Source organism: Callospermophilus lateralis, chromosome 18 (assembly GCF_048772815.1).
Source record: "Callospermophilus lateralis isolate mCalLat2 chromosome 18, mCalLat2.hap1, whole genome shotgun sequence".
NCBI classification, from domain to species: Eukaryota; Metazoa; Chordata; class Mammalia; order Rodentia; family Sciuridae; genus Callospermophilus; species Callospermophilus lateralis.
The window spans coordinates 12,846,280-12,868,477 of record NC_135322.1 but is presented as its reverse complement, the minus strand read 5'-3'; the positions used below and the strand labels follow the sequence as shown (position 1 = coordinate 12,868,477).

At 52.7% G+C, this 22,198-nt stretch overlaps 2 protein-coding genes across 2 annotated transcripts; one reads left to right on the top strand and one right to left on the bottom strand.

Annotated features, from left to right (window-relative positions):
- Window positions 1-295: 295 nt before the first annotated feature.
- Bckdha (branched chain keto acid dehydrogenase E1 subunit alpha) lies at window positions 296-18,066 on the top strand. Its single transcript, XM_076839488.2, has 9 exons — window positions 296-413; window positions 7,493-7,681; window positions 7,776-7,862; window positions 10,880-10,988; window positions 14,821-14,982; window positions 16,133-16,339; window positions 16,538-16,679; window positions 16,876-17,047; window positions 17,515-18,066. The coding sequence occupies exons 1-9, from the start codon at window positions 306-308 to the stop codon at window positions 17,683-17,685; spliced, it is 1,347 nt and encodes a 448-aa protein (XP_076695603.2). The 5' UTR covers window positions 296-305; the 3' UTR covers window positions 17,686-18,066.
- A 372-nt stretch (window positions 18,067-18,438) lies between these two features.
- B3gnt8 (UDP-GlcNAc:betaGal beta-1,3-N-acetylglucosaminyltransferase 8) lies at window positions 18,439-20,695 on the bottom strand. Its single transcript, XM_076838520.2, has 2 exons — window positions 20,266-20,695; window positions 18,439-19,842 (listed from the first exon to the last, which is right to left on the bottom strand). The coding sequence occupies exon 2, from the start codon at window positions 19,808-19,810 to the stop codon at window positions 18,623-18,625; it is 1,188 nt and encodes a 395-aa protein (XP_076694635.1). The 5' UTR covers window positions 19,811-19,842; window positions 20,266-20,695; the 3' UTR covers window positions 18,439-18,622.
- Window positions 20,696-22,198: the final 1,503 nt, after the last annotated feature.

Sequence of the window (22,198 nt, the reverse complement as noted above, 5' to 3'; positions counted from 1 at the left end):
GCAAAAAGGGGGCGGGCCTTGGCTTGGGCTCAACCTACCCAAGGTCCCCCGGCCCTAAACCGATGAGGTTACTGTCAGGTTGTCCTTTTCTCTGAGAGTTATGGGAGTAATTAAAAAGAAGCGATCAGAATAACTTTTGGGAATATGTATTGTCTTATCCACCCATATATGTGTCCTGGATGCTGTTTATCGGAAGCAGGTGTTCTTTTTCTCAGGGTTATGCTGGCATTTGAATCAGGCTTATGGTGGGGCAGCCCCGAGTCTGGCCTAGGAGAGGGGCGGATCAAAAGGGCTTGTTAGCCAAGATGGCGGTAGCGATCTCAGTGGCTAGGGTCTGGGGGCCTAGACGAGGCCTGGGCCAGGCTACCCTCCTGTTGCTGCGGCAGCCTATGGCTCGGGGATTGGCTAGATTTGTGAGTACCGAGGCCCCAGGCGGTTTTTTCTAAGGGGTATATGGGGGCGTAAAGCCTATCTTTAGAGTGTGGGTTCTCTGCAGGGTGTGAAGGAGGGCAGTCACCAGTCACGGAGGGAAAAGCAGTGGGAGAATTGGAGAGGACACTTAAAAAAAGAGCTTCCGTCTCCTTAGGAGAGGAAAAGCGGGGCAGCTCCTGTGTGGATACTGAGGGCGGGTGACACCTTGGAGATTGAGATGGGGGTTCCTCCTCTTTCCCTCTCACTGGGGAGGCGCCTTCAAGGGTCGCAGGAGAACTTTCCCCTCACAAGTCGGAGAATGAAACTAAGTAAGGCGGAGAATTCCTTCTGAGTAAAAAGTCCTGTTGAAACAGAGAAAGGAGAGCACAGATCCCTGTCACAAGCTTTTACGGGGCTTTGCGTTTCTTTGCTCTTTCTCCCCAGTTCTAAATTGAAAGCCGATTACGGAGAAACTCGTTTGATTCCTGTGTCCTCTGATGGAAAGTTAAGATATGTTGTGGATATCGTGCACAGGAGATGATCAGTATATGTTTGTTGAATTGATGAAGGGAGAAAAGCGGGAGGGAGGTTCAGACAGGGCTCTTTGCCCACGTTTCTCGAAAACACTTGAGAAAGCCTTGTTAATTATCAAAAGGGTCTGAATTGCTTTTGGTACATGCTGCTAAGGGGAAGATCACACTGCAAAAAGATGTAGTTGAGTCCTGGGGCTAGAGCTTGCCTAGTATGTGCAAAGCCCTAGGTTTGATTCCCAACCATCACAAAAGTAACAACAATAGAAAGTAGTCGGAGGGCTGGAATTGTGGCTCAGTGGTAGAGCGCTTGCCTAACACGTGCGAGGCCCCGGGTACAATCTTCAGCACCACATAAAAATAAATAAATAAAATAAAGATATTGTGTCCAACTACAACTAAAAAATAAATATTAAAAAAAGTAGTTGGGAGCCTGTATTTAGAGGGGGGAAAAGCAGTGAACTGCAAGATCTATGAGCTAAAATTCCAGATGAGACAGGAATGGTTATGTGGGTAGTTTCTGAAGCTACATCAGTGGGTTTGCATCCCACCTTGTCACTTTCCAGTTGTGTGACCCTGGACAGGGGCCTGAACCTGACACCTCTCTTGATGTAATTTTCCTTACTGTAGAATGTTAACAGTGATCACCTCACAGGGTTGTTGTGAAAATACATAAAGAGCTAAGAATTGGACCTACACATCATAAGGGCAGTAGGTATTTTGGCCACTGTTGTTAGTAAGGGAGGAGGGAAGGGACAGAAATTGACCTTGGAGATTGAGAGAGCAAAGAAGGTGACTCTGTGGGAGTGCAGGCTGGATTGGTGATGCTCTGGAAGGAATTGAAATTTCAAGATCTTCTGAGATTGTTCCTGGCAGTCTTGTCCCCAATTCATAAGGCAGAGAAGATGAAATCTGTAGGAAGGAGCTCTGGGTAGGAGGAGAAACAGGGTAAGAGAGTAGGTCAGGAATGAGGCAGGAGTCCCCAGGAAGGAGGTCATTTGAAGCAGGTAAATGCTGAAGGGTTACAGGAGTAGGTTGGGGGAACAGGGGTAGGGTAGTCTCCTGTTAATGGCTGTTCTCTGTGGCTTTTTTTTTTTTTTAAGAAATCAGATCCTCCACAGCTGATGCCAGTCCCAGGAGCCTATTGGTTGAGCAAGTGGGGCGGGAGGCAAACAGGAGGGTAAACTAGGGAAAGGTCATTTGTGACTGATTAAATCTGTTCTCCTCCTGGCTTAGTCTTCTGTTGCCTTTCCTTTTCTCCTTTGTTTGTTTTGGAGAGGGTGGTGAGAAGGAAGTTTCTACTTTTCATTGATTTACCTACTTTAAATTTTATTTTATTTTTGATGCTGGTGATTGAACTCAGGGGCTTGTGCATGCAAGGCAAGCACTCTACCAAAGGAGCTATATCCCCAGCCCTAAATTTTATGTTTTCTTAGAATCACTTGCCCTTCCCCCACCTGTTTTTATCCTACTTGCTCTGAGATTAAAAGTCCCTACTTTTTTGAGTGAAGGGAAGGGATAATAGTAAAGATTGCAGACCAGGGCTGTCCAATAAAACTTTCTTTGATAGTGGAAATGTTTTCTATTCATGCTGTCCAGTACAGTAGTCACCAGCCACATGTAACTACTGAACACTTTCAATGTGGCTAACAAAGCTAGATGTGGTGGCACATATCTATAATTCTAGCTACTAAAGCCAGCTTTAGCAACTCAGTGAGACCCCGACTCAAAATTAATAAAGGGCTGGGGATGTGGCTCAGTGGTAAAGTGCCCCTGGGTTTGGGCCCCAGTACTGCAAAAATTAAATAAAAAATAAATGTGGCTAGCAGGACTGAGGAACTGAAGTTTACTCAATTCTGATGAGTTTAAATGGCTGGTGGCTGCCATATTGGAAGGTGGAAAGTACAGCTTTATTCAGGTGGAGGTGAAGAGTGTCTTGGGAGGAGGTTGGGAGGTTTTACTGTAATAGATGGATTAAAGTAGATTATGAGAGCAGGAGGTTTCGGGGAGGGATGGGGCTGCCTTTCTTTGTCCCCTGCCTTCTTGCCTCTCCTCTCATCACCCCTTTCCTGAGCACCCTGCTGCCCTTGAGTGCTTGCCTGATTTCCTTCCCTCTGCTGCTATTATAGCAGATGTTTTTAATGGTTAGGGAGAAAAGGAAGAAAACTCAGACTGACAGGTAGTCATGAGTCAGTTTTGCAACACCACCCCAGGGCTGGGCCTGTTGGGGCCATTTCACCTCTGAGCCTCATTTGGGAATGAGTAGAGTCCCTACCCTGCTGGAAGTCGGGGAACAATTGGAGCGCAGTCTATGCTCATTACCAGTAAAGTTTCTCCAGCCCAGCTCTTCTGGGATAGCCTGTCAGGGGCTCCAGTGCCCTATGCAATAGCTCCATGTAGTAGGTACCCATGACCTCTGATGGAGGGGGTCTCACCCAGGTCCTGTAGGAATTCAGTGAGCACAGGCGCTTAGATTAAGTGCTTCATGTGGCACCTGTGCGCATGGCTAGCTCTGGCTGTCCTGGTCTCCAGGGTGCCAGACTTGGGGCCTTTGTTGTTCCCCAGTACTGAAGCATTCCACTCCCCTTGCCTTTGTCCCAGCCCAGCGTGTCCAGCAGCCTGGCTCAAGTCCCATCCTCCAGGAAGTAATGCTGCTGTTCCCTCTGGTCATAGCTGGTGAGAGTTCCTCCTATGACGCAGGCAGTGGCTTTACCCTACCTTCCACAGCCTGTGAGGCAGATATTGTTCTGTCCATGGAGAGGCACGCAGGTTCAGGGAGACAAGTTCCTGCTCAGCGTCACGGGGCTGGAAAGCCACAGAACCAGGATTTGGACTCAGGCAGTTTAGTCTACCTTGTCCTGTGGCTAACCATCATACCATCTTTCCCCTTGTGCTTGTCATCCATCCCTCCCTGTCTCCAGCCTTCCCTTCAGGTCCACCTTGGGGCCATTGTTCAGTATCTGCCTCTTTGACCAAAATGGTCAGCTGGTACACCTGCTACTACTGTGTTTGTCAAGCACTTGTGCTCCAGGCACTGGACTGGGTCATGTACACATCAACTCATTTCATCCTCATGGTAGCCCAGGAGGATGTGTACAGGAGAAACAGGCTCCTGAGGTCTGCTTGATGCTGTGCCTTTGACTATGGTGCCTGAGGGAATGACCTCACAGCGGCCTTCCCAAACTTGTTGGGCAAGACCAGGCCATTCAGCACAGGTGGCCAGGGCTCCCCTGTAGTTCTAAGACTTTTGATAAATATGTGTAGCCTCTGCCATCATAAGCCACTGGCCACTGGGCCAGCTGCCCAAACTGAAGGAAAAAAATGGGTGGGATCATATCCTTTAGTAGGCATTTTAAAACTTTTCTTTCTTTTTTAGTTGTAAATGGACACAATATCTTTATTCTATTTATTTTTATCTGGCGCTAAGGATCGAACCCAATGCCTCACACATGTTAGGCAAGTGCTCTACCATTGAGCTACAACCCTAGTCCTAGTAGGCGTTTTTAAAAAATATATGGTTTTTAGTTGTTGGTGGACCTTTCTTTATTTTTATTTATACGTGGTGCTGAGAATTGAACCCAGTGCCTTAGACTTGCTAGGCAAATGCTCTGCCACTGAGTTATAACCCCGGCCCCCTTTTAGTAGATATTTTGCACCCCATCCATAATAAGTATTTCCTCAGGCTTCAGCCATGAGCTGAGCCCCTTGCAGAGCTCACTGAATCCTCCAAGGAACCATGGGGTGTGGATGGCCATCATAAAGGAGACTGGAATTCATGGTGAGAATTCAGCTCTGGTATCAGGGGCTCACCAGGACGCCCTCCAGAAGCTTTCCAGACTCTAGGCCATGGTCCTGCTCTGACACCCTGGCTCTTCTCAGCCCTCAGCCCCTTCCCTTCTGACCCCCCCCCCCCAAGCCCCTAGTGAGACCCTGTCTCAAAAGTAATAAAACATTCCTCCCCAACATCAGCCCTGAGGCCCATTCTGTCAGTGCGTCCTTCACTTCCCCTGTGCTTCAGTTTCTCCCTTGGCAATGTGTGTTGGAGTCACCGCCTGGTATTACAATTTAATTTCAGGTACAGCCAGTCCTCCTCCTCACGCTCCTTTGTCCATCTTCTTCCCAAGGTGCCCATCATTTCCCTTTTTCCTCCTTTTTTTTTTTTTTTTTTTTTTTTTTGTGGGGATCATTGTTTGGTGCTGGGTTGGAACCCAGGGCCTTGCGTGTGCTAGGCAAGCACTCTGCCACTGAACCGTATACCCACAGCCCCCTGCTTTCCTACTTTTTAACCTTCCCAGGTTTTGTTTTTTTCTCTAATACCATTTCTTTCTTTCTTTTCTCCCTTTTTTGTGGTGGTGGTTGTGGTGGTGATGCTGCAGATAAAAATTTTTAAACACACAGTACCCCCCCTCCATCCCGGACCTGTGCTGACCCCTTGTGTGCATGGACTAGGAACTTTACACATAGCTCTCTGCAGGCTTTTCACAGGGAATTCAAAGAGATGAAGTGTTCGCAGAGAGCCACGCAGTAAGCTCAGAAATTGGAATCCAGGTCAGTCTGACTCCAGAGCCACTGAACTTAACTGCTCATTCATCCGTTCGTTTGGTAATTATCCATCAAAAGCCTGTTACGTGAGCCAACCTGGATGCCACCCCTGCCTTCCTGGAACTTGCATGTGTGAGAGACAGACACAAAACAGAGGAATCTTCCAGGTCCACGTAAAGGCCTAGCCGTGCCCAGTGCTTGGAAGGGGAGCAGGTGCTGCCTTGTCAGAGGGGAAGGCATGTCTGCCCGTGTGTCAGGCCCCAACCTGCCCTGCTGCCAGGAGTGTCATTTCCTCACCACCACAAATGCAGATAATTGCACATACATTGCATGCTACCCCCAGAAAACTTGGTGGCTTGTTCACTGCAGTTAAAGGAAGGGAGGGGGACACGTGAGCCCCTACATGTGAGTTGCAGCTCATGGTGAGCTGGTCCTCCTCTAGCTCCCCCTGAAAGTGAAGCCACAACTACTGACCTGGGAGGAAGCCAGGCAGCGGTGGAAAGGAAAGACGCAGATGTGGAAACTGAGCTGGCCTTGGGGTTTAGAGCTTGGGTTTTGAGGTCTGGATCTCAGGCCCTAGGTTAGAAGCCCAGTCTTAATGTAAATTCTGATTTTTTTGCCCATTGCAGACTGGTTACCTCCCCAAGCCTTGGTTCCCGCCTCTCCTCCCAGGCAAGAGGAACAAGCCCACCTCACAGGTGCCCTGAGGACTCGCTGAGGTGGCGAAGGCAGAGCGCTAATTGGTCTACCTCCTGCGGGGCTCTCAGGCTTTCCCAACTCTGCCTTTTCTGGTCTGAGGAGTGTGATCTCCCCACAGGGCTCCTTGCCACTTTCCAGTTTCCGGGAAGAATGCCTCGTGCTGTGCTCTTTGTCTTTTGCATATTCTGTCCCCATTGCCCAAGATGCGCCCTCCCTGACTCCTAGTTGTCCTGCAGGCTCAGCTCCAGCATCACTCCCTCAGAGAGGCCTTGCCATTTCCACTGTGCCAAGAGAAAGTACCACTGGGCAATAGGGCTCCCCTCGGCTTTACTTGTCCAGCATCTGTCTTCCTGCTAGTAGGTAGCAAGGACAGATATTTAGGGTTCCCAGAACCCTGCACAGGTGCTCAAATATTTATTGAATCAATCAGTCTGAGCTTGCAGGGGAAGCCAGGCCTGGCTTCAAGAAGGTAGCAAAATGTGTGGTGCAGTTGGCCAGGTGATGGGAGAGGAGGCCACTTCGTCAGGGTGAGCAGCAGTGTGATAGCTGCTCATAGCCAGCATTTTTCTTGAACATTTACTATTTTGCAGATAGTCTACTGAAATATACACGGTTTCCTTTAAACTTTGCAGCACTCCATGAGGTGTTTTCCATTTTTTCGAGGGGAAAGGAGATACATGAAGAGGGGAAGTCCCTGTCCCTTGTCAGCTAGAAGGACATTCGAATCCCGATAATCTGACTCTTAAAAACTCAACAACTTAAGCTCTATTCTGGGTTGGCTTCCCTGGTATGTGGCGTTGGGGTCAGTAATGGGTCTGTCAGGGTGTCTGAACATGCCTGTGGTAGGAGTGGGGGACAGAGGGAGACTTGTGGCCAGACTGGGGAGATCTCAAAAGCCAGGATGAAGACTTTGAGCCTGTGATAATGAGAATGGCAACAGCTTCCAGTTCCTGAGCAGCCTGCCATTCAGACCAAGTGATTTCATTTTTACAATAGCTCTGTCAAGTGGATGTTACTGTTTTGTTCTTGTGCTGGAGAATAAACCCAAGGCCTTACACACGTGAAGCACACACTCTGCTGCTGGGGGATGTCATTTTCATCCTGATTTTTCACATGAGAAACCTCTATGGTATTGTAGTAATTTGGCCAAGGTGTCACAGCAATAAAGTAGAGCAGGGTTCACACCCTGTGCGCCAGACCCCTTGGGGCTGTGCTGCTTACCCATCATGCTGTCTTGTGGCTGCTGGTGTTGAGCCAGCCGGAACCTCAGTGCGGCTCTTGACTCAGTACCCCTTCCGCCTTCTCCCCAGCACCCTCCCAGGCAGCAGCAGCAGCAGCAGCAGTTCTCCTCCCTGGACGACAAGCCCCAGTTCCCAGGGGCCTCAGCAGAGTTTGTAGACAAGCTCGAGTTCATCCAGCCAAATGTCATCTCCGGGATCCCCATCTACCGTGTCATGGACCGCCAGGGCCAGATCATCAACCCCAGCGAGGACCCCAATGTGAGGCTGCTCCCTTCTGCCCCTCCCCCCATGTCCAAGTCCCTTGTTTGTCTCTTCTCTGGTCTCATATGCCCCTATCTGTCTCTGACCACAGTTGCCCCAGGAAAAGGTGCTGAAGTTCTACAGGAGCATGACACTGCTCAATACCATGGATCGGATCCTCTATGAGTCCCAGCGACAGGTGCATGGGGACAGGCCTGGGGTGGGAGTCAGAATTATCCTGTACTTGTGCTTTGGACCAAAGGACAACTCCCAAGGAGAAGGGAGGGATGGAGATGTTTTTAGAGTTCTTGGGATTCTCTCAGGACTCTTGAGGAAGTATGGGAGGGGTCTAGCCCAAGGACAGAGAGATGGATGTAGTCATTAAAAACACCTGTGTGTGTGTGTGCCTGCCTGGGCTCATTGTGCTGGGAGAGGCCAAAGAGGAGAAGGCCCAATGGCCCTTCCTTGGGAGAGCTCATAGACCTGAGAAGCAGGGTGGACCCTCTGTGCTTCCCGCAGTGTCCAGGGGCCACTCAAGGCCTATATCCAATGTGTCAGTCTTTTGAAGACTTAGTGTCAGAGGACTGACCCAGTCAAGCCAATGTGCACCAACAGGGAATTTATTGATTCAGCCTCATGTCCCCAGGGCCCTATTTGCAGGCTTAGCTGGATCCAAGGGCTCAGAAGTTCTCAGACATCTTTCTCTCTTTTTTCTTTTGTCTTGGCCTTCTTCATTCTTGAGCATCGGTGGCATTTTATCAGGCATAGTGCTGTGGCTAGTGGTCAGTACTGAGCAGCTCTAGGCTCACGGAGAGGTGGCAGAGGGAAAGGACTCAGTATAGGCTCTAGAGCAAGCCTGTAAGATCCAAGTCCTAATTCTGCCCCTTTCTAGCTCTGTGGCCCTGGGAAGGCTGCTTTATCTCTGAGCACTTCCTCAGCATTGCAAAAAATGTAAATAAATTTTTTTTTTAAAGGGGATAATGCTAGATGCTACCCCATAAGGCTGGGGTAGGAATTCTGTGAGACCCAGCATAAAAGGCCTTGCCCATTGGCTGACACTTAGGCAGATTACCATGACTTTCACAATTGAACTTATGTATGTATACTAGGATTATGTTTAGCTGTAAGTGACAGATTCCTCCTCACTCCAAGGAAAAGCCTTAGCAAACAAAATCAAAAGCAGTAGCTTAACAGATAAAATAGTTTGTCACTTGGATTAAAAAAAAAAATCAGTGTACAGGTGATTTGAGGCGGGTCTGATGTCACCATGATATCAGTGGATACCTCGCCTCCTTTCACTGCTCTGATCTAATGTCCAGAATGTTGGCTTCTCCCTTCTTCAAGGTCCACTCATGATCCAAAAAGGTGCCAGAGTTGCCTCTATTGTGTCTCACTTCAGGCAGCAAGTAGAAGGAAAGTGGAAGGTCAGATATGGCACATCTCAGCTGCCATCTCCCCACCCAAACCATTATAGAACTTTCTAGCAAGTCCCCCTCAGTAATATCTGTTTTTAGTTGCTACCTACAGTGGAATAAATGTCCCCTCTCTCTCTTTCTCTTTGAGGTTGAAACCAGGAGTACTTTACTACTGAGCTACATCCCTAGCCCTTTTTATTTTTTTAAATTTTGAGACAGGGTGTTGCTAAGTTGCTTTGGGTCTCACTAAGTTGCTGAGGCCGGCTTTGAACTTGTGATCCTCCTGCCTCAGCCTTCCGAGTCACTGGGATTACAGATGTGTGCCATCGTGCCTCTCTTAACAGAGGGAAGAGGGTTAGGCACCCAGTAACCTTAGCCACTCGCCTGAGTCCTGTGTCAGGCCCCTCTCCATACTGAACTGAAAGCTACCGTCCTCCCACTCAGTTGGCACTGGAAGACTAGTTAACCTTTAATTGGCTCCCTACTTAGAAGAAAGCACTGTTTTGGTTTCCCAACAGCACTTGAAACCAGGCCCAGGAAGCACATGGAGGTGGGCTTTGCTGAGCCCCAAGGGGGACTTAGCAGGGGGTGGCCTTAGGGGGCCACCTCAAGCTCACTTTGTTCCACCTTCTCCAGTCCTGGGTGATCTCATCTCCATCTTACACCAGGAGTTCCCTGTTTCTCCAGACTTCTTGGAACTCTAGATCTACTTGGCACTTTGCCTTGGATGTCCCACAGCAAACTCAGCCTGTCCAAACTTGACCTTGGCATTTTTCTCCCAGACCTGCTCTTCTTCTTCTCCCAGTCCGTTTATCAGGGGTGGGTGCCACAAGTCACCCCTTGCTCAAACTGAAAACCTTTATCTCATCCCTTTCCCTGCCCTTCCCTTGCCAGCTCTTTCTCCTCTTAGCCGCTGTCTCTAGGTCTCACCTGAAGAATCATTCAATTTCTCAGCAGCACCACTAGGTACCCAGTCCCTTCTTCTCTTTCTGTTTCATTGTTGGCGAGTTGGCCTTCATCCTGTGCTTGTTGCCTCATATTCACAGGATGGCTGCCACAGGTCCAGGCATCATGGCTCCAAGCGAGGCAGGAAGAAGAAGGGGGCGGGGCATGGGTGATGCCAGCAGTAGAGTCCTTTACCCAGAGAGCACAAGCAAACTTGAAGAGTCTGGCTACCAGGGCGCCGGGAACCTGAGCGTTCTGTTCCAGGGCCTAGGGCTGGAGGGTTCTAGAGAAGGGGGCTGGCTTGGGCACCCTCGGCACTGCTAGCTCAGCTTTTGAGGACTCCTCTGTCTGCCCCTCTCCCTGCCTGCCAGGCGAGGCCACTGCTCCCAGTCTCCCGCTCCCTTGTGGGCCCTGGGTCCTCCATGTGCCACACAGTGGGGAGATCTTGGACACCTGTGTGACCACACTGCTCCCTGGGGCAGGTGCCACTGTTCTCAGAGCACAGCTCAGCTGTGCCAGTCGCTTTGTGGTCTGGGTGTCGCCTCCCTCACTGCTCTCCCCTGTGTCCCTTCTGGACTCATCGTGGCCTTTATCGTTCTTCTGCCTGGAGCTGCATCTCCCCTCTTCACCCAGGCTGTCTCCCTGCATCCCTTCTTGGGGCTCTTGTCCCAGAGACCCCAACACCCTGGCTCTGACCATCCTGGCAGTTCCTCTGAAGGTGGGAGCCCTGCGTGGCCTGGCCTGGGGCCAACTTTGTGAAAGACTGGATGAGCGCCATCAGAAGTTGGTGCGATTCTCATGGTGGTCATTGCCCAGTGTAACCTAGCCTGGGCCTTCGGGCCCCCTCCACTCTCAGGGCCGGATTTCCTTCTACATGACCAACTATGGCGAGGAGGGGACCCACGTGGGCAGTGCAGCCGCCCTGGACAGCACGGACCTGGTGTTTGGCCAGTACCGGGAGGCAGGTATGTCTGCCTGGGGCCCCTGTTGTGGTCCACAGTTTTGTTCTCCCAGGTGCTCTTCCAGGGGCAGCATAATGCCACGAAGGTCTAAGAAGCCAGAGGAAGAGCTTTCCATGCTGTCAGGCCAGGGACAGGACTTTGGGGAGCACGCATCTACCAGTCATTTGAGCCACAGTTGTGCCACTTCTGGAGGAGAGTGGAGGGCTGCTGGAAGGATGCAGTAAGGTCGGCATGTGCCGTGGACCCCTGTCCACCTGGTGTAGGGCTCTCCTGGCCTCTCCCAGGCTCTGCTGTCCTCCAGGGAACTGGGACAGATGGGAAGATGGCAAACACAGTGATGACAGGGAGCTTGGCAGATGCTAGCTGGGGAGCTGGGGAGGGCGAGTGAAAAGAAGGACCAGAGAACAAGCCTGAGGGAAATGGCTGAGCCTTGGCGAGTTCCCGGAGCGAGCCCTTAGCCCAGGGAGCAGCAAGAGGGCACTTGGGAGTGTGCTAGCGTAGGGGCCCCACAGGGGTATCAGTGAGCACATGCCAGGGGCAAATCTATACCTTCCTCTCAGGCAACCTCAGGCAAGTTACTTGACCATGCTGTGACTCTTGTTTCCTTGTTTGTTTATTTATTTATTAGTTCTGGGGATTGAATCCAGAGGGACTTTACCACTGAGCCACATCGACAGTCCTTTTTATTTTTTATTTTGAGACAGGATCTTGCTAAGTTGCTGAGGGTCTTGCTAAGTTACTGAGGCTGGCTTCAAATTTGTGATCTTCCCACCTCAGCCTCCTGAATTGCTGAGATTACAGGCATGTGCTGCTGTACCCAGCTGTTTAAGGGAATGGTAACCCCAAATGTTTGTTGAGAGGAGTCATGGGGCAGTTGGTGCAGAGCTATTAATACTGAGCCTAGAACAGAGTGAGCATTCAGAGTTGGTGGATAGTGTGACTGGGGCCTCTCTCTGGAACATCTCTCCAGCACGGAGGTGGAATCAGGTGAGGGTGGCCATCTACTTCCTTCAGCCGGACGTGAGCTAAGGTGAGGCAAATGGCTTCTAATATTTGAGGTTCAGTGTCATTCACAAGGAAAATCAGGTTTCCCAGACACTGGGCAGCTACAGAAAGGTTTATGCCAAGGCTGTGGTGCTGGGTGAGGAGGCAAGGCTGACTCCCTGACTCCCAGCTGACGTGCCTTAGTGAGGCCCATTGGCTTGGGTGAGTCCACTGTCCACTGTGACATGGGAGGAAACATAGTCCTCTTAGAAAAAGCCTGTTTCATTGAGCTCTGGAAGGCAAAGGTGCTGTTTGTTTTAAATTTCCTACTACATGGGAATTGTCACAGAGTGCAGGCAGACTGTGACCCCTCTGCATGAGGCAGGCATCCTGGTTAACCTGTGAAAGCCAGGCGGGTCACACATATCAGACAGGTTGTGGGTCTAGGCTGTGTTCCTTCTTGCAGCAGTCTGATCCCGTGACAGCCTTTGCATTTGCTGTGTGCACCCTAGTGCCCTTCCAGGGCTGTGTATAGAGCTCTTCCTAGGGCACAGCAGGGAGTGGCATTCAGTGAGGAGGACAGTGAAGAAGCAGCAAGGATCAAGATAGAGCATCATCTCCCGGGGACCTGCAGTTTCCTGGGTGCCGGGCCTGAGATTTTATATATATATATATATATATATATATATATATATATTTTTTTTTTTTTTTTGCAGTGCTGGGGCTGGAACCCAGGGCCTCATATATGCTAGGCAAGAGCTCTACCGCTGAGCTGCATCCAGCCCTGAAGCTATAATTCTAACACCTTCCTGCCTCCTGCCCAGTACTTCTCATGTAGAAGGGCCTGGGACCACATTTTAAGATGTCTGGTGGCAGCGCTTGGACCATTTCCCACGCTCCACAAGACCTCCTTTTCTCTTCCAGCCTGAGAGTTTTCTCCCCTAGCGGTTGCTGTGCAGTGCGGCCACATAGCGTGCAGATTTGTATTATGCCCATTCAAACCTCTATAACAGAAGATAACTAGGGAACTAGTTCTAAAGGTGAACGTTGAAGTTGTGCTAGACTAAAGTTTCAAGAAGGGCACAATTTCAAAGCTGATTGTCCAAGCAGTCTGAGCTGTGTTCACCATCGTCCCAGGGGGCATCCACGGAGTGGATAAACAGAGCTACTCCCTTGCTTTTCTCTGGCACAATTTTTAAGTTTTTTTAGTTGTTTGTGGACCTTTATTTTATTTATTTATTTATTTATTTATATGTGATGCCAAGAATCGAGCCCAGTGCCTCACACATGGTAGGCAAGTGCTCTACCACTGAGCCACCGCCCCAGCACCTCTGACACAGTCTTAATTTGAATTTTGCCTTAGGCCCCCTTCTGCTCTGCCACTTGGTGGCCTGACCTGGAGGCAGTTGTGGGAGCGCTCTGGGTCTGTTTCCTCTGTGAGTGTGAGAGGATGATCGTGCCTGCTGTGCGGGGATGCTGTAGTATTCACTTAGTGACTGTATAAAGATGCTCGGAACAGCCCTTGGCTCGTCGTATTATCTTGCTGTGTTTGCAGTTGTTTTTCAGGGAGGACGTGCATCCTTTGTGTACAGGGGGACTGCCGTGTCATGTAATGTGACCCTATTAAATTGTCATCTGAAGAAAGGGTTTGGCAGTAAAGGAAGGGGTTTGGGAACTATGGTATCAGACAGCTGCGTCTAGGTGCTCACACCCTCAGGGCCAGCCATGGGACATCTGATCCACAGCACTGCTGAAGATAGGGGTATGAGGTTGTCCCCTTGTCAGGTAGAGCAGAGAGACTCCTTACTTGTTTTAGGATAGTCACAGATTCCTGCCATCCTCTGACTTAGCAGGCAGGGCCCCTTTCACCAGAGTGGTTCCCTTTGATAGTGAGCTGGGCATCCACCAGGGGTTTGTTTGAAAAGAGGGTTTTACTTCCATAAATAGGATATTACCTCGCTAGAACAGAAGATATGAATGGGTGGCATGTACTTTAAGAATTGTATTCATTAAAGACACCTAAAAAATACCACAGTTTCTCATTGAAACAAACATCCTGTAATACCAGTGATGTGGGAGGCTGAGGCAAAAGGATCAGAAGGTGGAGGTCAGCCTTAGCAACTTAGCAAGATGCTGTCTCAAAATAAAAAATAAAAAAGCTGGGCTGGGGATGTGGCTCAAGCGGTAGCGCGCTTGCCTGGCATGCATGCGGCCCGGGTTCAATCCTCAGCACCACATACAAACAAAGATGTTGTGTCCGCCAAAAACTAAAAAATAAATATTAAAAATTCTCTCTGTCTGTCTGTCTCTCTCTCTCTCACCTCTCTCTTTAAAAAAAAAAATAAAATAAAGTATGATGATTAAAAAAAATAAATAAAAAAAATAAAAAAGCTTAGTGGTAGAGCACCTCTGGGCTCAATCCCCATTACCAAATAAATAAGTAAATAAATAAAAGTCTCTTGGGTATAGCTTAGTGGTAGAGTACTTCCCTAGCATGCACGAGGCCCTGAGTTCCATCCCTAACAAAAGAGAAGGGCTGTGGGAAGGAGAAAGAAAGAGCTAGTTAGCTGAGTTTCTGCCACCTTTTGAAAACCCGGATTGTCATCTGAACATTGGCCTCCCTCTTGACACACCTCTGCTTTCCCGTCTGCCCATGAGTCATGTCTGCAGCTCCTGCCGGGTCCCTGTGAGTCCTGAATTTGCCCCTCTTGCTCTATTCTGGTTCCTTTTTTTACAGACAGGGATACAGAAGTCTGGGAAAGAAGAGGCCCCCCCCCCCCGGGTCACCCACAGGGTTGGTGTGATTCCCCCAAACCACTCACCAGGCTAACAGCTGCCTTTTCTCCACCAGGTGTACTGATGTATCGCGACTATCCCCTGGAACTGTTCATGGCTCAATGCTATGGCAACATAAGTGACCCAGGGAAGGGGCGCCAGATGCCTGTCCACTATGGCTGCAATGAGCGCCACTTCGTCACCATCTCCTCTCCACTGGCCACCCAGATCCCTCAGGGTGAGGATGCATGCCCTGACGCGCATGTGTGCAGACCCATTCACACCTTCTGGACCCCGTCCCTTCCCCGGCCCTCATGGGTAGGCTTGTGTGTGGGCTTCCCGATGGTGCTGCTCTCAGACCCTGGCCTGTGCTCTGGACTTTCAAGGTACTTTTCATCTGGGACCCTTTTGAGGAGGCCCCAGTAATGTCCTCACCCCATTCAGCAGCCTTGAGCCAGCATGACCACAGTCTAGGTTTCCCAGGCTTCCGCCCGCCCCGACCCACTGCTCCTGGGGGAGCACACAGGCCAGAGTGCCCCTGCGTGTACACCGGGTCCAGGCTCTGTGCAGGTGCTTGGCTTCTGTTGTCACACTGCAGTGCCATGGGGGTAAAGGTTATTATTTGCTATTACTCCTGTTATAAAGAGCAAGAAATTAAAGTCAAGGAGGGAAAGTCAAGTGACGTGCTAAAGGTCTCCTGACAGGTAGGGAGTAGAAGAGCAGCTGGAACCGTGGACCATGTGATCCCAGAGCCTAGGCTCTGTCTCTACTCCTTGTTGGCCTCAGTCCCCAATCAGGCACACTCCCAGAGCTCACTGGGTACCCTAAATCCCCTTTATACAGGGTGGATGGAGACAGCGAGGGGTGGGAGAGGACTGCGGATGTGTAGAGTGGGTGGGCCTTGTAATCTTTACCTTTTGCAGGGACTTTGACCCTGAGTGCTCTGGGAGCTGTGGGTTGGAGAGGATTCTGTCATGGGGTCACTTTGCCTGGCTCTCGTTTTAAGAGTCCTCGGGCTATCCCTTGGATAACAGACTGCAGGGCAGGTCACCAGTGAGGTGGCTGCTGGTTAACTCAGGCATAAGCAGCCCGAGGCTTGGCCCTGGGGTGAGAAGGGCTCGGATTCTTGTTATATTTTGAAGGTGGGTAAATGTGGGGGATGACAGAGTATTGAGTCAGGGATGCCGAAGTTTCTGGACTGAGCAATTGGAAGGTAGTTTTTTGGTGGCAGAGAGGCCGAAGACTCAGGTGGGCAGGCTCTGGGGGGTTCCTCTCTGTGTCTAGTGACAGCTAGTCTGAGCCCAAGTTCTGGTGGGGCATGTATGAGAGAGTGTTTTGTGTGTGTGTGTGTGTCTGCTCCTGCTCACTGCCCTCTCATTGCTCTGCAGCCGTGGGGGCAGCCTATGCAGCCAAGCGAGCCAATGCCAACAGGGTTGTCATCTGTTACTTCGGCGAGGGGGCAGCCAGTGAGGGGGATGCCCACGCTGGGTTCAACTTTGCCGCCACCCTCGAGTGTCCCATCATCTTCTTCTGCCGGAACAATGGCTATGCCATTTCCACGCCCACCTCCGAGCAGTACCGAGGGGATGGCATTGGTAAGGCCCACCGCCGCCTGCCTGCGGACAGAGCCCTGGAGGCGCTGTTCCCCACCCCCTGCTCTGCCTCGCTCTCCTCCTCGCTCTGCCTTCATTTCCTCGCTCCGGACCTGGCTCAGTGCTCCGCCTCACTCCCTGCTCTTCCCTCGCGCTGCACGTTTTCCTCAACTGAGCCCTGGGGCCTCCCTGTCCCTGCAGCGGCACGAGGCCCCGGGTACGGCATTATGTCAATCCGAGTGGACGGCAATGATGTGTTCGCTGTGTATAATGCTACCAAGGAGGCCCGGCGGCGGGCTGTGGCAGAGAACCAGCCCTTCCTCATTGAAGCCATGACCTACAGGTGCCTGCCTCTCCCATCACCACCCCCACAGTCCTGACAGCTACCATCTGTAGCAGCTCCCTCACTACTGCCCCTAGAATGTGGCTTCCACACCTGGGGGGCATCCCCCCCCCCCGCCTTTGCTCCCTTTCCACCCCTTCCTCCCTAGTCCCCCTACTCCAGGAGCCCCAAGTTGACCAGGGCCCCTCCTGGGCAGGATTGGGCACCACAGCACCAGTGACGACAGTTCGGCGTACCGCTCAGTGGATGAGGTCAACTACTGGGACAAGCAGGACCACCCCATCTCAAGGTTGAGGCTCTACCTGCTGAGCCGTGGCTGGTGGGACGAGGAGCAAGAGAAGGCCTGGCGGAAGCAGTCACGCAAAAAGGTGAGGGGCCACTGTCACTTAGGCCGGGCGTGCTGGGGGGGCTGCTGTGCTGGTGGGTAAGAGCTCTGGGAGAATGGGGTGCTGGGATCTGGGGTTGTCAAGCTGAGAGACTCAGAGGGTAACCCATTGTGTCCCCAGGTGTGGCTTGTGGCATGAGGCTGTCACTTGGCCTCAGCCACATCTTGCAGTATGTCCTGGGCAAGCTGTCCTTCCACTTCCTTACCTCTGGAGAGGGTACTGGAGTGCTCCATTTAGAGGGTGGCCTGAGGATGTGACAGCTTAGTCTCCGAGCAGTGGAGATCCGCTCAGGGACAGTCTGACACAGTTAACTTCACCTCCTTTGTCTTCATCCTCTCCATTGTCCAGATGGGAACATAGAGGTTCAGCAGCTACCCCGGGCTCAGGCTCCACAGGGAGAGGCAGGGCCATGGGGAGGTGTATGCCTCCCACCCTCTGGTGTCCCCCAGGTGATGGAGGCCTTTGAGCAGGCCGAGCGCAAGCCGAAGCCCAGCCCCTACCTGCTCTTCTCGGACGTGTATCAGGAGATGCCCACCCAGCTCCGGAAGCAGCAGGAGTCCCTGGCCCGGCATCTCCAGACCTATGGGGAGCATTACCCCCTGGACCACTTTGACAAGTGAGATGCTCCCTAGCTACTCCGATAGGTACCACACTCTGAGCTGAGGAGGGAGGCCTGGCAGGATGCCCACCCCCACTGCTTCCCCAGCCAGCTCTAATAAATTACTGGTGGCTGGGTTGTGCCTCAGACTGTGGGGGTGGCTCCTACTCCCCATCCCTCCCCTCCAGGCAGCTCCACTTGGGGGGCCATGTTTGCAGCAGTTGCTGAGACTTGGTCAGCTCCTCTTCACCTGTTACGGCGCCTCCTTCCAGGGGCCAGCGTGCCTAGGAACCAGAAGCTCCTCTGGTGGGTGGGTGAGGTGGCAGGGTGGCCTATGGAGTTTACTCAGTGACAGTTGGTCAGGGGAGTAAATAAACTCTGCGGCTCTGCCTGTGGCTCTTCAGCACCTCTGGTCTCTGTTACCTGGAGTTTGGGGGACAGGGGAGGGTCCAACATGACTAATCTGGGACACACCCGGCTTCTACACATTAGATACATAAGGACAAAGCTGTTGAGATATTTGCTTCCCTTGCAACTTCCACAGGCTGGAGGGTCAGGTTTGGCAGATGGATGGGGTGGTGGGAGGCCCTCCAGAGATGGTCCCCTGCTCTCCCATGGGATAGCTCAAGCCTAGTGTCCAGTAAAGTGACCAGGATACCTATCAGATCTACCACTCCAGGAAGGGGTGTGTCTACAGTGAAGGTCCAAGGGCAGCTGAGCTCTGCTTCGTTGCACCCCGCGGCCCCACAGATGCAAAAACCATTTGAGGCCTCAGAGTGGGGAGTACATATTTTTCAAAAACAAAAGGTAGACAAAAACAAGCCTCATCCTTTCTGTCCAGTCCCCTGGACAGAGAGTGCCCAGGAGTGGCTCAAGCAGTCTAGGATCCAGGACCTGCACCCTCACACCAAGGCCTGGGAGCGGGGGCAGACCAGGTTAGCCCCTTCTCCTCGCGAGGCTCAGCACTGTGGCTGCAGCTCCTGCAGCTGTCTCCAGAGCCGAATGCTGTCCTGGGGGCTGAGGGGCCGTACCAGCAGCAGGTCTCGGAGTGTACAGGGGTCTGTGGTGCGGTCTGCTGGCCAGGCTGTGAGGAAGCCTGGGTGTGTTCGTGGCACTAGACCCAGGGCTCGGAAGCAAAGGCCTGTGTAGACATCATCGAATGGGAAGGGTGCCACGCGGGCTGCCGCCTGCAGCAGCCAAGGAGCCAGGCGCCCCGCGATGACATAGCCACCCCCACTCGCATAGGCTGGGTAACCACCTTCAAAGAAGGACCCGGGCACATAGAAGGGTCCCCCAGGCTTCCTGAGGGGCTTGGCCTGGGTAAAGACCTCACCCAGGTAGAGACTTCGGGCCCAGGTGGGCGGCAGGGCCTGCAGGTGATCCAACAGGGCGGGCATGTGTACAAAAGCATCGTCCTGAGCTTGCAGGACAAAATTCACCTCCGGACAGTGGTGGCCCAGCCAGGCCAGCAACAGCAGGTCTTTGAGCGTCCGATTGTAGGGGACGTCAAGGAAATCCCAGAGCAGCAGGTCATTGTAGCGACGGCTCTCCCAGGCCACCAGTGAGCGCAGGTCAGGCCCCCCCTCACCCACTGGGGACCCCAGCAGGAAGAGCCTCCGAATCCCAGGAGCTGGACGGCCCCACGTTTCCCTCACGGCCTGTCGTTCTGCAAAGCGTCCTGGTTCCGACTTGACAGCCAACAGCAGGAAGGGGACGTTAGTGTCTGAGCAGCTGGCTACTTGGCTGCCTTCAGGCAGCCACTGTGGGAAGGTCCGGCAGGCTGCTGACAGCAAGAAGCGTCGGAGGTCCTCAGGGTAGGAGGTGAAGTCTGGGATCTCAGCAGCAGCAGCAGCTCCCCAAGCCTGGCAGCCCCCTGCCTCAGCACTGCTCTCACTGGGCAGGGCTCTCAGCCGCCACTGCTGCTGGTTCCAATAAGCTGAAGGCAGTGGGCCAGTCTGGCCCAGGCGGGCTGAGAGGTTGGCAGGCAGGGTGGGCTCAGTGCTGGCTGATGTGGGGCCTGACAGCGTACCCCGGGGTCCTGGGTAGGCCTTGCTAAGCCGGGATTCGGAGGTCCACTCGATGTACACTTTGAGGCCCAGGAGCGTGAGCAATGCTGACAGGCAGAGCAGACACTTGGGGCAGCGCATGACCTGGCCCAGGGAAGGGGCAGCCGAGGGAGCTGCAAAAGGGAGCCACAGGGGAGCTACAGCGGTGTGACCAGCCTCTAGAGGGCCCTGCCGGGCCCCAGGCAAATTGCCTCAGTTTCTCACTGTCTTAGCCAACCCTGTAATGGCTTCTCTCATTCTCTGACCCCAACAGGTCACCCCCAGCCTGCCAGGGACCCAACTGGCCTGGGGACTTTCCCCTCTATTCCAATCCCACTCTATTTCCACCTTCATAAAAGCCCTGGAGGTGACCTAGTCCCCATTTCCACTGGCCACCATTCCTACCTCCTCTTCTCTCCATTCTTCCCGGGAATCAGGATCATTTGATCCCCAGCTGGCTGGGGGGTTCCTTTCACTTCTCAGAAACCCAGCCTCCCTCTCCCAGCAACACTACTCCAGGGACAGGGTTGGGGGACCGGGATCTGTCTCCTCTGTACCTTTTGGTCTGGCTCCCACCAGCTCTTGCCGGGCCTCTGGTCAGGTTTTCTCGGTGCTGCCCCTGCCTGAGTGTCGTCAGGCTGCCAGCCCAGCCCAGCCCAGCCCAGCCCAGCCAGGGCGGGAGCAGGAGGCTGGAGGGCCCCAGGGGCCGGGAGGGGCCGGGGCGGGGCTGAGGGAGGAGGGAGTGGGGAGGCGGGAGGCCCAAGGGGAGATGAGCCTCCCTGCAAGTTAGGGCTGGTTTTCTGGTGAGACGGGGGAAAGGTGCAGGAGTGGCCACAGCAACAGACGGGACCCTGTGAGGCCCAGGAGGGGTGGTCCAGGAGCCTAGGGGAGAGAGTCCAGGAGAGGGTGAGGCCAAGGACTGGGTGGTGTCAAAATGACCCAGAAGGAAGCCGAGTCCCAAAGAGGAAAGATGGGGAGGGAGGCCAGGGGCTGGCTTGAGGCCACAGCCCAGAGGCGGTGTGAATGTGCTGAGTGGGGATGGATCCGCTGCCAGAGATAGGGATGTTTGCTGTTGCGCCTGTAGTCAGGGTAGGGGTGAGGACTGGCCTGGCAGGGAGGAGGCGGGACATCAAGGGGAGAGAAAGACAGCCAGGGAGACCTCGGCCAGGAGTCAGGAAGAGAGAAAAGAGGGAGACAGAGATGAGAGAGCCAGGAGAAGATGGGGAAGGTGCCCTGGAGGGCGTGGAGCAGGGAAATGGACATGGGTTGGCTAGGAAGCCCCTGCAGGAGCCGAGGTTGAGGGCTGTGGGTGGAGGACTGGGAGCAGGAAACCGGAAGGTGGAGACTGACACTGGGAGAGGTAAAAGGAGCCTGTAAGGAACTAGCAAAGAGGAACAAGGGAGAAGGACCAGGTGAAGGGGAGCTAAGTGAAGGGCAGTAGGGGTGATGGGGGAGCACACAGGAAGCCAAGAGAACCTCCCCCCTCTTCGCCTAGGCCACCTACCCAAAGGGAGGCCTGTAAGCAATTCCTAAGGCTCTCACCCAGTCCTGGGGCCAGCTACCCTGGTGCCTCCCCTCCCTCGCTGCAGTGACTTCAGCATCACTCATGTCCCACCCCTGGGACTAGAAAAGGTGTCTGCCTGTGTTTACACCCCTGTCCTCCAGGGACCTCTGCTGTTGGGACTGCGCTGCCAGCTATCTAGGGAGGGAATAGGTGGGGCTTCCTTGTCCCACTGTCTCCTGGGACCTTGGGGCTGACCTCTTCACCCACCTGGTTGGAGAGATACTGTCCAGAGTTTGTCAGGAACCCAGTCAGCAGCAGAAGCTTGTTATCTGTCCAGCTCTGACTTCCTCCTTTAGGTTTGAATAATGGAACAGCTGGAGGAAGAGAGTGGGGTGGAAGTGGTGAATGCCAGTGGAATAAAAGCTACTTCTAGGAGGACGGCCAGGGGCCAGGCAGAGCCAGGCAGGGCCAGCCTGCCTCACCTGGGGTCAGGAGAGGAGGTCAAGCCCCCTGAACTCCTGCTCATCTCACACACAGGTTTTGGGCCCCTCTCCTGGGGCGTCATTCTGGGTCCATTGAGGAGAAACCATATAGCAGTTGGAACAGGGAAAGTTTGATATAAAGAGGATTAACTAAACTTGGGATTGAAGAAATGCAGGATTAGTCTGTTAATAAGAGGTGTCTACTTGTGGATTGCAGTTGAAGGTGGCCGTGCAGATCCAATTTGATCACTCCAACCTGGTGTGTCTGTCTCCCTAATTAAGCCTTTGGATTCCTTGCCTCTATATTATGCCAGGGCAGTTCTAGTCTCAGCCTCTTTACTGTAGGCTACTTTTAGGTCCAAGTTCCAGTCAGCCAACCAAGAACTGTTAGAACCACCCCTGTTGCACAAAGTAACCCATTAAATCAGGCATCTCTGGTAAGTGTGCTCACCTTGCAAATGTCAAAGCCCCAACTAGTGTCAGAACCACCCTCATTGGTCTGAC

Bases quoted from the DNA above. Each gene is read 5' to 3' on its own strand.
- B3gnt8 (XM_076838520.2), bottom strand. From the start codon at position 19,810: ATGCGCTGCCCCAAGTGTCTGCTCTGCCTGTCAGCATTGCTCACGCTC.
- Bckdha (XM_076839488.2), top strand. From the start codon at position 306: ATGGCGGTAGCGATCTCAGTGGCTAGGGTCTGGGGGCCTAGACGAGGC. The intron at 16,340-16,537 runs GTAAGGCCCACC...CTGTCCCTGCAG, and splicing joins GTACCGAGGGGATGGCATTG to CGGCACGAGGCCCCGGGTAC. The intron at 16,680-16,875 runs GTGCCTGCCTCT...CCTCCTGGGCAG, and splicing joins ATTGAAGCCATGACCTACAG to GATTGGGCACCACAGCACCA.